Here is a 17,190-nt window from a genome sequence, read left to right as displayed (position 1 = left end):
GAGGTTAAAAATGAAGAAAGACTTTTGTCGAGATTTTGTAAGCACCATGGGAATGAAAGAAGGGATTTCCGGTGTAGCGTACATTATGTCAGCATATGTATAGCATCTGTGAAGAAGCCTTACATACCCTAACAATAAAACCAAATCTTACGTAAGAAACATTTGGTGGACGAAGTGTATGACCAACATATATAGCCTCATTAAGATAATAGAATGAGACATAGTACCTTGAGATATTCTAATGTGAATGGATTGCAAGGGAAGATGAAGTCTATCAAGTTTGAGGAGTTAAGACTAGGTGGTGTTGTCGATAGCTAATTATCGTAACATCTTGAAGTGGACTACGTTGGAGGTTTCCTTCAGTTGAGTAAAGAGAGTTGTATGTTGGGCCTTTAGTGTCCGCACACATTAATGGTCATAATTAAATGCATCACCTAAAGCAAGAATTAGTTCTACGAGACCTAAGGTGGTGTGGAGTGTTTCTTGGACCATAAGCTTAGAATCTAAAAGGACAGTGAATAGGAGCGTTGGAGGTGCGGGTGTAATGGTTCGATGTGGCATGATGTACACCTTGATTTCGGCCTCAATGGGGGTGTCTTTGACTGCTTTTCTTGGTCAATGGTAATGTAGGTGACTTGATCTACCGGCAAACTTTAAGAGTGAGTTTATTTGATAGCAACCAATAGAGGACCCAGTACGAGTGATAAGGGGTGTCGATGGGGCTGTAGTTTAGCTTTACCAACTCTATGGGATGGGCTTGGGAGAGTGATTGTCAATAAGTTCATGTGAGGAGCCCGAGTGGGGTTTGGGTTAGCTAATTCGTTTAGGATCTAGTGTACTCACCATCACCATACAATCATAGTCGATGAGAGCCTCATGCTAGCTATCTAAGGGGATGAATGTAAAAGTGGCATGGATGAGCACTTCTTCTTCAAGGGTCTTGCAAGGCTGGCAAGACAATCACAATGAATATTGTGTTACTCCATGGTCAATTCTCCAAAGGTGCAAGGGAGCTAATGCTCAATCTGTATGGTTTGTTCGTACACGGACATAGGTTGTGATAGAGATGCTTTGCAAATGTTGCTTTTTTTCCTCGTTCGAATACTAATGGATCCCATTCTCTACGAAATTGCTTCGGCGGTTGTGAGGTTCTCCCTGTCACTATACATACCGTGATACTAGCTGCTTGTGCAAAATACCAAGTAACTGATTCTGTGCAGAATACTACAATACAATAGAATTGGATACTCGTGAATATTATTCAATTAATGATTGATTTAATGATGTTATGCATATACAAAATGCTAGACTATGTCAAAATTGGTTAAAATTTAATCAGCAAAGGTTTACCAAATGTCAATATTATAAAACAAATGTGCTCCAAATACAATTGGTGTTCCATTGAACAAAATATTTGATCCAAATGACAACATATTCCATGGCATAGTGTTGTATATACACATGTGCACATTAACATTGATTGTTAATAACTATATGCAACTTCTATATTGTGATACTATTGGGGAGTTTTAGAGCTTAAAAACGTATTCATATTCGATGCAACTGATGAAGATCCAAAGAGATTAGAAGACAATAAAAACTATACAATTCGTTTTGAGAAACAACGAGCAATTGAGCAGGTTCGACATTAAGTTTCTCGACTTGCATCAGAGAGGGCGCTAGAAAGTTCGAATAGTCGTTCGGATAATGAATTGCATCTACGCCTAATTGATTATAAAATCTCTTGTTGCTCTGCTTGGCCTACTCGGGCCCTTGTTCGCCACTTTCTTCTCTAGACGCCCGCCCTGGCGGAATCCACTCTTTCATAGAAAATGTGTTTGATGTAGAATATCTTACCCAATACAAAATTTCCCGATGCATCTACAATATTTTGAGATGCACATTGTTTAGAAAAAATGCACTTCAATAAGTAAAAAATTACATGTTTTGAATTTCCATCCTCAACATTTACAACAAAACTATTACCAACATATACCACATCCCTAGAACCATGATATGTGGATGATGGGTTGTTCTTTTTCAGTTTTGGTTTGCTTACTTTATTGTTCACCAATGTATGGACATTGGACACCCAATTATGAATATATGCTTTGTTTGGACAGTGCTTCCATTTCTATGTACACAATGGCAACAAAAAACATGTTATTTCTCTAACTGCAAGACAATGACATGATTCATAGAATAACCATGACAGAATGGAGAGATCATAGTTCAAGGGCTCCCTAACATCCCCAAGTCTTCCCCCTATTTACTTCATCTAGCTTTAGTCCCAAAATAGTCGTTTGATATCTCAAACCTATGAGGAGTAAACAATAGTTGCATTAGAAAACATGTTTTTTTATTTCCAAAAAAGAATATACTCCATTAGTTAAATATGTCTTTTTGTGCACAACTTTAGTCCCCTTATCGAGTAGTCCTTGCCTATATTATCCTATCATCCTCAACAACGATATACCTTGTGTTGATTGTATAAAAGCTCGCCACCATACGTCTACTTACATTTGGGCGACATCTCATATTTATCTTACACTTTCGCATATGTCTCTAACCGATCTATACCTGGTTATATCTATTTCTTAGTTATCCACAGAGTATCCATACACATCATTTGCATTCAATAGCCCACATGTTTGTTCTCTATGTATCTCATCTCATTCACGCACCTCTTTCAACAAAAGGAACGGGGAACAACCATCTGGGTACCACAATTAGTCAACATGTTTTCTTAGATACTCCACTACATGAGCAACAATACAATTCAATATCATTGGCCTTTAGTTGTTCATGAGTAAGTGCTCGCTTTATAACGACACGTGCTCTGTCATATTCACCTTTTCCATTGCTAGACCAAAAAATGTTTCATGTAATCACCAATCCTATGTCACAAGCATCTCTCTTGACAAAATAGAATGGACATTTAACCTTAAACAACGACACGATATGTTGGGCCAAACCCAATGTCATGTAAGTTATTTCAAATGTACTAGATGACTCTCATCTTGTGTGTTTTACCTATGAGGAAAGAGGGACTTCCGGCTCGGATTATGGCTTCTAAGAATGCACTAATTTCAGGATATTACTAGTACAGATTTGACCATGCAACATTGAATCTTGTTGAACAAATGCAAAATGATGTTTTTACTTTTGTTCGATGTAATCACCTTTGTAAGTTTGCTAAAGGTAGGGCGCACTGTAGGAGTGGTTAACATGCATAGAAACTCGCTATGGAATCATGAGTAACAGGCTGCTAGAAGACAATATTGACCTTGGAAATGCTTTGTTGGACATATGTTATATTTGGCAAGCTTGAAAAGGGGGGGGGGAAAACAGTCAATGATATTCAGTTTGAGATGTGGTCTCTTGGATGTATCATATTCTTGCAAACAGAGATGTTCTCTTGTGGAATGCATCTATTACAAGATAGGTGGACCATGGCTCATCAGAGATTTTTTGTGGTTTATTTGGTGAGGCACAAGAAATATTTTCAACTTGGATTTCGAGATACAAGGATGTGGGATGCAGTGATTTTGGCCTTGACAAGTTTGCCAAGGTGGTTGTGAAAGAGTGATTGACATGCATAGAAAATCACATTGAAATTATGAGTAAGAGGTTGTTAGAAGACAATATTGAGCCTGGGAATGCTTTGTTGCACATGTATGCTATATGTGGCAATCTTGAAAAAACACAAAAAACTGTCGATGATATTTCAGTTCGAGATGTAATTGATATTCTTGCAGACAAACATGTTCTCTTATGAAATGCATCTATTACAAGATATGGTGAGCATGGCTCAACGGAGATTGGTAGTGTAAATGCGGAGCAATAATTGAAGCCTGAGCACAGGGATTTGCCGTTAGTACCAAGGTTAATACACTTTTCAAATATGAAATGTTAATAGTGTCATGAACATATACCAAAACTCCAAGACTTGTAATAAGGATTCAAACCCATTACCTCGTCAAAGATAATGTGTGGCTTCAACCACTAGGATACATCATATTACATTTATTAAATTGTAAATTCTTATATTAGATCATGAAGAAGTATATCTAATAGTGTGAAACGTTGCCACCGCATAGGCTAACGCATGATTACCAAGTGTCATGCTTGCATGAATGCCAAGTGGCATGCTTGCATGAATGACAAATGGCGAGCATGCGTGCCTATGAGGTGGCGAGCATGCATGTATCCAAAGCATGCTATATAAACATATAGTGAACTATTGATGAACCATTCCGGTTCAACGCCAGTCTTCGGCGTACTCTTGTAACCCTTGTTCTCATTGCTAATACATTTTCAATATCTTATTTCTCTCTCATTCCTCTCTTATTTTCTATTTCTCATTCTTTTCTTCATGTTAAACTTGTCTTTGGCTACGGCCCTGACAGTTGGATGATGATATAGAAATGGTAGCTTGAAATAAAAGCAACCTAGGATTGAAGAGAATAGAAGGATATTAAAACCTGGGTAGTCATACCTCCATGGCTAGTCATTGGGATAGTCCTTTTTCCTCTTCTTTTTCATCTCTTTTGTAGTTTGTACTTGACAGGTTTTTTTGAAAACTAATGGAAGGATATTTTGTTTTGGAAAAAAAAAGAAGTTATTTCAAATGTAATTTAAAATAATGTTGGACAAACATGGTGTAATACTTCTTAACCATTAAATATAAAGAAATGGATTGCTTTCTTTATAGGATAAAGTACTAGGATACCCCTAGAAGTTCGTCTATTTACCAAAATGCCCCTGGAAGTTTACCACAATACCCCTATGTCCAAAAAATTACACTTTATAAAGTAATTATACAGGGTTAATGTGGTAAATTTTTATAAAGTGTAATTTTTTGGACATAGGGGTAGTGTGGTAAATTTGGAACTTCCAGGGGCATTCTGGTAAATAGACGAACTTCCAGGGGTATCCTGGTACTTTTCCCTTCTTTATATCACCTAAGACTCGATGATAAGTTAAATGAATAAAGGTTGTTACCTATATTGACCACCAATGCATGGATTGAGTTTCATTTTTCTCTGTGAAAGTATAATTCTCTACAAAGTCTACAATTGACGTGACTATAACATTTGGAAATTAGATGTGTGAGACCTAATTTAATTGGCTAGCCATAAGTGAATGAAGTTGTGCTCAATGAACTTTTTCTAGAGACAATTCAATAATTGATGACAAATCTCTTGGTTCAAGAAACTTTCATACTAAAATCCTTTCGTTTACATACATTGCCTTCATAAACTATCTCCAAATTTTCACACAGCTTAACAAGGGTTAAAAATTCACCACGCAACTTTTTTTCCATAAAAAATATGCTCCATTGGTATTAAAATTAAAAAGGCTAGAGGCACTATACAAATAGTATATAATAGTATATCTCCACAAGTATATATCATCAAAGAAAGGACCAAATATAAGCGATGGCATTTGGCAAGATAAGGATAATTATAATCCATGAAAACAACTCTTGACTTTTGCCATATAAATTTAGATGAACCATATTCTAAACATATATCCATGACACCCTTGTAATGGTGGAAGATAGCCTCAAATCCTCAAGGACATAGTATCAAATCTAAAAGATCTCTCGTTTATTTGTAATCATATTTTGATGCATTACATTGTTTTGCATTATTTAGTCTAAAGGCTTGTGATTATATCCTTGATCTATATTGTAATGGGCGTCATTGGCTTACATCTTGTGGTTAACCTTAATAGGCTATTTCCTTCATCTCTTGAACGTAAACGATCCATTGTAATGTAGACACTTTTTATACTGACATATACCATCTTTGAAAAACATATTGATATTAACTTGTTCAACATCACTAGATCTTAGATTATGAACTAGGCACATATGCTATATTTTTCCATTTAGATCATCAATATTAATTACATCTTTATTAGATGAATCGCTTAATATTCCATTAAGCATTACTTTCTTCTCTTTATAGCCGATGTGCTTGGTTAGACTAGTGAAATACCCCATGATCTTTCGCATTATAATTTTAATTTCATTTTTTCTATTTTTGGTTATGTTGTTCACACATACATCACAACCACCGGTACTTCAATTATAGTTTTCTCAATATTTCCTTTTTTGTGTGCAACACAATGTGAAAAGGTTAAAGGGCATTATAAAAGCTATAAAAGGACACTCATATAGAACTCGAGTTAGAGCATCAATCTCTCCGAATCGTAATATCTTTCTACAGTATAGCTCTAAATAGATCATCTTCTTACCTATTATCAAGCCTAAAGCTTAAGCTTCCACCATAAGTGTTTTTGTCAATTATAACTTTTTCATGACTTTCCATAATAGTTAATTGTAAAGAATTGGATATGATTCTGTGTAGCGGAAGAGATGTGTTGTGTGTGTGTGTGTGTTAGAGAGAGAGAGGGAGGGAGGGAGAGAAGAGAAGAGAGACACAACGTAGATAGATGAGAGAAAAATGAAGTACTCAAGAAGAAGAAGAAGAAGAAGAAGAAGAAGATATATATTAACAAGGAAAACATGAAATACAAAAATGTAGCATTACAAGGAGCAACAACCGACACTATGAAGTAGGAGGAGGGTGTTTTATATAGGATCACCCGCTCTCTTCATTAATACGCACTCTCTCTCTAGAGCTATAGAACTCATGGGTCATGGGAATGTGGAAACTCATTAGTTATGTGTTATAGAATATGATTCTATGACATATAGTTAATGTTTAGAGAGTAGTGGTGACTTTTGACCTTTGAATGTTCATACATTCTCAAAAGGTGTGTTCACACACTAGACTAGGTTGAGCTTGATTCTCAACATTAATGTTAAGTGATTAAGTGAGCTCAAGCTCATTTGTCTATGTTAGGATATTAAGTTTAGATCTTGCTTTGTTTGTTCTTTGTGTTTGCTTGTAGGCTTAGGAGCTTAGTGACATCCCTTAAATTAACGTCGCCAAGAATAGTGGATCTTGTCTTGCCCCATAGATCTCTATTTTGGTTGACTTAGGACTAGCTAAATCAAAATGTCCTAAACTTTCCCACAAATGTTCCATCCTAGGGGATAGTTGAAAAGCCTAATTAATTGATCTAGATTGATTAATTCTGTTGGTATCAAATTTCAATCATACACCTTGTGGGGCAAAACTTAGATGTTATGAAGTTCACTTTGAACCCCAGTGTAGTGGTGTATAATTGTAAAGCATTCACACAAATGTCAAAATTGTGGAGATCATTACAAGACAAAGAAAATATCATTGATGTAGCCTGTAGGTATATATAGAGAAATGGTCACTAGTGGACATCTCTAACCCCTAGAAAGGCCAACTTGAACAAACTTGTCCATTTGTAGAAGAAGAGGATTTGTATCAAAAGCCTATAAGAGGGAACTTAATGCGCAACCTTCTCTTACTTGATTAGAAGAATGTCCAAGGATAAACTAATTACCCTGAAGATAACATGATGTTAAGCTATCTTATTTTAACATTTTGACATTTTGTATCCAAATCCCAATCATAACCTTTCGTTTCCTAAAAAATAACCCCTCCCCCTCTATAAAGGCAACCAACCTTACTATTGCTATGATCAACATTGTAATTTGCAATATGTAACTTTAACTTAACCATACACCCCATAATATAATCGAATTATTTCTCAACATAAACAATTGAAGATGCTAATACCTATCATTAATATGGGACACACTTTGCATATACATCATCTTTGAATGTAGTCAACAATGATGAGCCCATCAAAAGCTAGAGGGGCACAAGAAGCCAAAGCATAAAATTCCTACTTGATAGAACTTTCCATGAACCACTAGGTTTCTTAGAATACCAACAGGGCGTATAAAACCAAGTGTCGTAATAAAAAGATTGGTCAACTTTTGTTAAGGTGGTGAGAGCTAAAGCATGGTTGAGCACTCTTGTTATGAAGGTGAAGGATTTACCCTAGGAAAGCACATGCATTGAAAGTGGCACATATGGAGTGGTAAAATGAAGTATTGAAATATAGTATTTTCTTACGTTGAATAACTATGATATTTACACGTGGCTAGATACATCAACACAACTTTCATAATGCTCGTAGCCCTACATCGCAAAGGTGAATGACATGTAGTTCCACATCGCTAGAAAATTATTCAATACATCAAGAAAAAAGAAATCATTATCCTTCCCCTTAGTGTGGTTTCCATTTGCCTACTTTCTTGCCAATGCCCATGATAATCACAACTTTAAGTAGTGTGGCAAAGTAGTTTGCAATCATGAAGAGAAAGTGAAAGAGAAGTTGTAACTTCTGAAAATAATAATCTAGAATTACTATTTTTTGTGGTCTTAAATATTTCAACATTTGAAAGAATCTTGCACGTTAATGAATTTAATTTTTTCTACAAGAGGTTGTATAATAGAGATCCATTTGCTATCGTGTATTGATATATATACACATAAATTAAGCTTCCAATCTTGAGTCGGGGGCAATGCATTTAGTATTTGAATTTTTTTATGAGTTTGTTGAATTTATCATCTTTGGCTTGTAATCATGGAGACACTAAGATGCACGTTCCAACATGTAAATATAAAGCATGTGAACATTGAAGTCAAAAAAGTAGAAAGCCTAGTTTTTTATAAATTTTTACAATTGGTCATGTCCCTTGGTGCACACAATTGGTAGTGAACACGAAATTACAGAATTTTGCTACAACTGTGTGAAGGATAGATCGACGTAATATTATTTTGATATTTTGATTGGATAATAGAATGCCAATGAAAGTTACATTAAATCTACGCAAATATTTACACTTTGTTATTTGTTCATACATTACGTGGTCAGTATGAAAGTTTCATAGGCAATGTTGATGCCATTTTCAGGAAGCAAATGCATTTTAAAAGGATATGGACCTCTATGCTCATTTTTAGGGAAGATGGAGATCACATAATTTGGATGTATACTATTCCCGTGATTTTGGGAAACAATGTCTACTAACTTTGTTTATGGACATTCTGTTGTTACAGATTTTGGGTGCTATAGGTTACATTGAATGCTCAATTGCAGTTTGGGAGGAGTAGACGATAAACATCTTGGAGATATGTTGTACAAATATGTCTTGTTCTTGCATATACACATCAAATCGACTATGAGGAATGGCGTTGGAAAGTTGCTGCTAGTGTTGACTATGCTCAACAAATCGGCTATGATGAGAGTACAAGGGAATCGGTCAAAAACTTAAAATAGGGGAAATTTAAGAGAAAATAAGAGAATGTCAAAAGAACATTTCAATGTTGTGTCATTTCTCAAAGCTTGTGCTTGGTGGAAGGATCTTTGTGAGGGTTCTAGAATACATGCATATATTGTGAGAAAAAGGGTTGCTGGAAAAAGCTCATATGTAGCAACGGTTTTGATCAGCATGTATGTTAAAGGTGGTGCTCCTTTCAAAGCACAAAAACTGCTCGGAAAGTTGTCAAGCTGAAATGTTATATTGTGGAATGGAGTGATAACTACAGGTTTACAACGATTCCGATGTCCAAAGTATTATTTCAGCCATCTTTCATCGGCATGGAGACTGCAAATATCCATGAATAAAAAATGTTTTTAGGTCCCTTTCTCCTCATGAATGGATGGATGAATTTATGGTTAGCATTAGCTTTGTTTTGGTGGGGTTCTTCTCACCGAAACGGCCATCAACTTTTGTATTGCTTATGATTTTATAATACCAGGGTGTATCTTTTGTTATATATATATATATTTATTTATTTATTTACACTTTGTTGACAAAATTGCACATATATTATGAGCATGGTCTAAAGCTACCTGTCCAATAGACATCTATTCTATTTGTGATGGCCAATTGTGTCATACCATTCATGATCTCTAGAGGGTTTTAGATGCACAATCGGCCAGTGAAATGTTAGCACAACCCATAAAAATAACAAACCCGAGACTTGACAATATTTGAGTAGACCGTATTTCAAGAATGCATGCAGTTTTCAATATGATTTATGGAATTCAATGAGGTGTTTTATCTAGTACTCTTCATTGATACTAATGCTAATTGAAACTTCAGGAGGATGTTAACTCATGTGCAATAGTTTGCCAATTTTGTTGTGTAGTGCCAATTTATGTTTAATTTCATAGGTTTAGAAGCCTTTTTCTCTTGCCACCCTTCAATTAATAACAATAGTATATATAAAAGTATGGCACACAATGTGATGTTTAAAGATTAAGTGTTTAACTAGTGTATACAATCCTTACAATCGAGTACATGCTCTCTATAGTGATAAAGGATGAGATGGGATGCTTTATTTAATGCGAGATCAACACTCTATTTAACCTTTGCATATCAAGACAGCATGCAACCTTTTTCATTTTGTATCTATCAAATACCTTGGAAAATTTCCAAACTTATGGAGAACATTAAATAGAATGTAGCGTCTATATTTACCCCTAAGATCTCTTCTTATGTAATGTCACTATTTTCTAGAACAAGGGCACAATAAAACAATCCATAGCGAAGGAGATTTCCTCTAGCATTACATACAAAGAGTGAAATGGAATTATTGGCATGACGTTAGCATCATGTTTTCATGATTCTCATCATTTAGAGCTAATGACATATTGCACTTGTGAATTCATTACTATATACTCCAAATTTCATGTAGTGAATGTTGTGAATAAATGGCGCTTATGACAGGACACTTGAAACTTAATCAAAGATGATGCAATGTATTGAATGATTTGATGCTTGAATCAAGGGAAACTTTGAACAAAGAGGAATTAAGAGTCAATCACTATAAAATTTCTTGACTCACCGTAATTGCGGAGCAAAGAACAAGAACACTGAGCAACAATCAAATCCAAACAAGTTTTGATCATCCCTTGAAAGGAAAGGTATTACCAAATAAATAAATCTGAGCTCGGTTTTTCAGGAACTTCGAGTGCATCTTTCGCAGGGGAAACGATGCTTGTTTATTTATTTGTTTGTTATAGTCATCGTAAAAGCTACCATAATAAATCAATTGACAACAACGCTTGGTAAGGCCGATAAAAGCCACGAATACGAAATCTACAGACCTGACTCTCTGGGGCTTTTGCGAAGAAGATATGCACCATGTGCTAGCAAATAGAGTAGCATCCCAATCTGAAATGGGATAAGATGCTACCCCTTTATTTATTTATTTTATCTATTGTGTTCAAACATCTTCTTCAAAGGTACATATATGAACCATCATCTTATATAATAATTTCTTGCGAGCTCAGAATAAAGATGCATCCAACAAGAGGTGTCATCTATGTACCACATCTCTTTAAAAGTACAAATTACATATCAATCTTGCATAGGAGGAGTAGCTTTAGGACCCACACTAGACACATACAAATACACCCCTCACTTATTTTTTTTAAGAAACTTGAAAGACAACATGAATTAGTAGACATAAACTCATGCCACTTGCCCAATGACTTCCTTAACCCTCCCTTACCCCCCCAAAACCCCCAAACCAAAACCCTCCTATCACCCATTTCTCCATCTCTAGTTTTAATGATAGTTGTCTAGTTTTAATGATAGCTGTCCATGTCCGTCAATACGAAAGATGAGTCGTCCATGAGAGCGGCCATTGAGTCGGCATCGAGGGCACAAAACATGTCGTACCCGCCCGACGCACCCGCCAAGATCTGCACCTCGGCCCCAAAGCGGAAGCCCTCGGCGCGGACGGCACTAGGGGGCCCCCACCCGAAGTCGGTCGCGTACACGGGGTACTTGGGGGAGTCGACCACGTGGAAGAGGCCAGTGCGGTCAAAGTGTGGGATGGCGTTCCGCCGGCGCTCCGCCTCGAGGATGTAGTCCCGGAACGAGCCCTCGGTGACGGCCGTGATGGCGCGGTGGATTTGGGCGGCGATCTCGGGGAGCCGGGCACGGCACAAGGCGCCCGCGGACAGCTTCACGAGGGCCCCGTCCAGCGCATTCCCAAAGTAGCCCTTGGGCAATTTAAGGAAGCGCTGTCGGCAGTTGATTGGGATGAGGAGGCAGACCGCCTGCTCTTCGGGAAGCCGGCGTGCGCGGATGAGCGCCCGCCACCAATGCGCGCAGAAGGACTCGAATGTGGTGTAAGCCTCCTTCGGGCCCCCGCCGGCCCCCGCCAGCTCTTTGATCTTCTTCAGCTTCTCCTCATTGAAGGAGAAAACCCTCTGCACCAAATCCTTCCTGGCCTCTCTCTTCTCCTCCTGCTCTTTCTGCTTCTCCATGATGGGTGCCTGTGTCCTGGCGGCGGTGGCGGCGGCAACAGCCGGCTGGTTCGTGGGCCTGCTGCCGCCCCTCGATCGGCCCTGCGTATTGCTGCTCACCATCTCTTCCATCATTTTCTCCCCTCGCTTCTGCTGCTGCTCCTCCAACGCGGAGAACAGCTTCTCCTCCTCCCGCTGCCCCTCCATCACCGACAGAAACTTCTCCCCGTACTCCTGCATCGCTCCCCCTCGCTTCTCCTCCGCCACCACCACCACCTCCTCCTCCTCCGCCACCAGCTGCTGCTGCTGCTGCTGCCTCTGCCTGCAGCGCTTCGACATTAGGCTGATGTCCTTCACCCGCCGCATCATGTAGCTCAGGGTTTCGTCGAAGGAGTTGGACAGGGAGTCGACGCTGAGGGAGGGGCGGACATGTAATGGCGGCACGCTCATGGCCACAGAGCGACATGTGTCGGCCCAGCATTTCATGAAGTCGTAGAAGGATTGGGCATCTGCTACGGCGTGGCTCATGGAGACGCCCACGCTGAATCCGCCGTGATCCGCTGGGAACCTGGTGATCTGGAATTATGCACGCAGGCAGGTACAGGGAAATTGGCAACTTTTAAGACAGAAACACGATTCATTAATCAAATCCATGGCTAAATGCAGGATCTGGCCATCTATCTATGGTCTATAGTATATATATATATGTATACACACACACACACACACACACACACACACATACATACACAAAGTGAGCATGATTTGATAAGGTGGGTAGGTACCACAACCTACCTGCACAGACAGGATGGGCTGGTCCAGATAATCGGAGCGGAGCAGCTCTGTCCGCCTGGCGAGCTTCCAGAAGAGGTTGGAATACTGGAAGCCTGCGTCTTTGAGACGATTGAAAGGGAGGTCGCGGACACAGGCTTCCACGAACTCCACGCCTTCGTCGTTGCAGGCCACGCTGAGGCGGCCACCCGCGTCGGTGGTGAAGCGCCCGGCGAGCGGGTAGAAATGGACGAGGGTTCGAGCCAAGCTGTCCTTGAGGGATGCGACGTGGCCATTGTATTCCGCCACCGCCGCATCGGCGGAGGCGGAGGCGGGAGGAGTGGCGTAGAAGAAGATGCGGTTGATGTAAGGGTAGGAGCGGCAGACGAGGTCGCAGCTGGAGAGGAACATGTGGTGGTGGTGTTGTTGGTGGCCTGCGCGATGGCCGGCATCAGGGGAAGAAGGAACGGCGTTGAGGGGTGAGAAGTCAGTTGGAGTTGCAGGCAGAATGCAGGAGATTCGATCCAGGGAGACGTGGGCGGGCTCCTGCAGCGGCGCAGGCCCACCGCCGGTGGTGGTGGTGGTGGTGGTGGTGATGGGGAGGTCCTGTGGGGAGGAGCTATGGTGGTGGAGAAGGGGAGGCGGACGAACAGGTGGTGATGGTGGTGGTGGGGAGAGGACCACATTTAGGCCAGGTGGTGGGGGTGGATGGTTGTGATCGATAGGCGGCGGGTCGGGTGGGAGCGGGGCGGCCAGCAGGGCCATGAGCCGGTCTCCGAGGGCTTCGTCGGGATCATGGTCGAGGTGGGGTTGGTCATCATGATGATTATCATCGTAATGTGTGGCGCTGGCGCTGGTTTGGTGGCAGTAGGCACCGCTGGGAGCCGGGAGTGGGAGAGCTACTACCGCGGAAACGAGGCCCATGGTGTTGTGTGATTGCGGGCGGTGGGTGTGGGCGTGGACCGACCGACCGGGGCGGTAATGGATAGATGGGCTTAGATTAGATTAGATTAGATTAGATAGGTGGAGGAGGTGGAGAGTGAGTGAGTGAGTGGAGAATTATTTAGGGGGAAGCTAAAGCTGAGCTGAGGAGCTGAAGGAGGTCTTCTGCTGCCTGCTGTGACTCCAGCAGCTTCTTCTTATTCTTATTTCCATCATTAGAGAGAGAGAGAGAGAGAGAGTGTGTGTGTGTGTGTGTGTGTGTGTGTGGGATCACGAGGCATGTTATTGGCAATGTCCTCGTGCATATTTTTGAACGCTATCCACGTGTGGGTTTGGGGGGGGGGGGGGGGGGGAAGGGGCTGCCTGCCCAAAGGTGAGGGCGTATTACTGGCCTTATCCACTCCCTCCATTTATTACTATTAGATGGTTGCCCGCCCTTCCCGTCTCTATTGGACGGACGGACTCTTTCCTTTCTTTCCTTCTCCCTTTTATTTTCTTATTTCAGAAAACAAACAGATTTACGTGCTAACCCACCAACAAACCAACCTTACTCTTGTTCTTGTTATTCCTAGGATTTTCTAGAACAGAACCCAAAGCTGCAAAAAATAGCAACGTTGTTATGGTTGCATGCAAGATATGGAATTTTGGTTTGGAAGGTGGGATGCGACGTTTCATGATGCATCGATATGGATAAATGGTTTGGAAGATGGCCTTTTTTATGCTACACTAATGTGTCATGACATGGGAAAAATATGGAGGCTCTCGCTTCACACATTCTACTACGTGTTGCACCTAACCAAAAAACCATATTCTCCACCACACAGGGAATTGCACACCTTAATACATGTTAGATCCCATCCCTTTGTTTGGCATCGAAACCATGCTTCCATGCAACTTAACTCACACTGACAAGGTCCACGCGATAAGAGTAAAGGATTATGCACATTTTTCTCTAAACAAGTTTTGGAGTCCGAGTATTAACTTTGATATAACGTCTTGCCTTTGATCGCATTCAACTATGTTTTCCACACATCTTCGACCAAACTCAATCCCTACACGAAGTTCTCTCACAATCATAGTATGCATTCTCGATTATGACAATCATTAGTAGTTAAGTTTTTGAACATCGAGAGTTGTTACTCACTTTTAGATGTATTACGTGAAAATGTTATATTTTTTGTCTCATAAGTCATATTTGACCTCTGAAAACAATAATTTAATCTGTGTGTGTGTGTGCGCACGCGCAAAGCACCAATAATTATGAGTTTGCCAAATCATAACACCTAACTATCTAGGATGTCCATGAACCAATACAATTGAGGGATATGGTGGCTAACCAAGTTGCAGAATCTCTCTCTCTCTCTCTCCATGTGCATTGGTCATGGATAGTAGACTACCATACAAATAAAGCACCGCAAATTATGACACCACCAAATCATAACACCTATCTATTTATGTTGTCAACGAGCCAATACAATTGAGGGATATGGTGGGCGACCAAGTTGCACGATCTCTCTTCTCCCTATACGCAATGATTGAGGACAACTATCATACAACTAAAGTATTGAAAATTCTGACTTCGCTAAATCATAACACCTAACTATCTATGATGTCAATGGGCCAATACAATCGAGGGATATGGTAGCCAACCAAGTTGCATGATCTCTCTCTACCCATTGACTTGGTGGACATTAAAAATACATTTTATCCATCATCTCTCTTATGTTTTGTATGCTACTACATATTCATAAAGACCATGCGCGCGCACACACACACACACACACACATAAGAGAGAGAGAGAGAGAGAGACCAAGTGGTCTCTCTTATGTTTTGTATGCTACTACATATTCATAAAGACCATGCGTGCGTGCACACACACACACACACACACATAAGAGAGAGAGAGAGAGAGAGAGAGAGAGAGAGAGAGACCAATGGAGACCAAGTGGTCATGGGTTCAACCCCTACATTCCATATGGGTTTCGAACCCTAGACATAGTGCTGGTAGTGTATAACAACTTACCACTAGGGTAAGCTAATTACGATAAAAGAAAATTTGAGTTTGAAATTGATCTCAATTTCTTGTCCACCCTTCCCCTTGACACTTTCAAAAAGATTCACACTTTTGCAAACAATGTGAATGTCAATATATCATCACACCTCCCAACAATTGCTAGTACTTCAAATTTGTTTTATTTCAATTTCCATCATCTTATGAACAATCAAGAAAATGCACAGAAGTTTAGAGAAGATGATCATTTGCCTATAGGTGAAATGGAAGTAAAACCAAACTTCGACATAGTTGATTCATTATCAAGCTACGTTCATGTACATTCTAACTAACATCTTATGCCTATCTCTTGGTTGGAATGAAACCCTAATGATAACCCCCTTCATAAATTTTGAAATGGTTACACAAAACTATCTGTGACGGGCAAATGTAAATAAATATCTAGCCCATGGATTTAGAAGTATGCTACACACGCCAAATTGAGTACAAGTAATAGACTTGTGCGGGTCATCAGTTGAGATAAAAACCATTAGGCTAGGATCAAAGGGAGCTTGAAATAATTGGAAAGAAATTAAGAAACTTATTTCTAACTGAAGTGTGAAGGCATATAAAATAGGGGAAACTTGAGAAGAGAGGCTAGTGGATGGTGTGGCACTTGAATGATAAACATCAAGAGGATTGTAGAACTTGTAAACGATCCCTTGGTATACTAGAGAAATGAATTTATTTAGGAGGCGAAGGACACACGAAGGAGGTAAACTTTAGGGAAAGCCCATCAGGTTGGGTCCTCATAAATATTCACTCGTTATGGGATTCTTAGCATCAAGATGTGGATTTTACTCCATTAAAAGGAAATTGACCATTCTTTCTCATGAAAACCCAATGCAAGGTGAAAGTCTTATGTAGTGTTTAGCAAAAATACCGTTTGCAATACAATTGGATGTATATGACACATACGAACATCCAAGGACAACTCTAGGAAAATCATTCAACGTACAAACAAATATAAAAAATGCATATGTCAATCACAAGACTAATACAAGAGTGATCATTTCCCACAAATGCATTACATGGTTTTAAACTTGAGTAGAACCAAAATTTTATTGGGAAAAGTACCAGGATACCCCTGGAAGTTCGTCTATTTACCAGAATGCCCCTGGAAGTTCCAAATTTACCAAACTACCCCTATGTCCAAAAAATTACACTTTATAAAGTAATTATACACTCAAATCTTTGGTAAATA

The 17,190-nt window shown here is 39.7% G+C and overlaps 1 protein-coding gene across 1 annotated transcript; it reads right to left on the bottom strand.

Moving 5' to 3' along the window:
* Nucleotides 1-11,541: 11,541 nt before the first annotated feature.
* Nucleotides 11,542-14,097, bottom strand: LOC147859884 (hydroxycinnamoyltransferase 2-like). The gene is made up of 3 exons (XM_087324586.1): nucleotides 13,471-14,097; nucleotides 13,018-13,410; nucleotides 11,542-12,798 (listed from the first exon to the last, which is right to left on the bottom strand). The coding sequence occupies exons 1-3, from the start codon at nucleotides 13,915-13,917 to the stop codon at nucleotides 11,557-11,559; spliced, it is 2,082 nt and encodes a 693-aa protein (XP_087180712.1). The 5' UTR covers nucleotides 13,918-14,097; the 3' UTR covers nucleotides 11,542-11,556.
* Nucleotides 14,098-17,190: the final 3,093 nt, after the last annotated feature.

The sequence above is a fragment of the Azolla caroliniana genome, unplaced genomic scaffold (assembly GCF_043228905.1).
Source record: "Azolla caroliniana isolate FFs.n. ecotype wild unplaced genomic scaffold, voAzoCaro1.0.p SCAF_9, whole genome shotgun sequence".
Classification (NCBI taxonomy): Eukaryota; Viridiplantae; Streptophyta; class Polypodiopsida; order Salviniales; family Salviniaceae; genus Azolla; species Azolla caroliniana.
The sequence above is the reverse complement of the archived record's forward strand: the minus strand, read 5'-3'. Positions and strand labels throughout refer to the sequence as shown.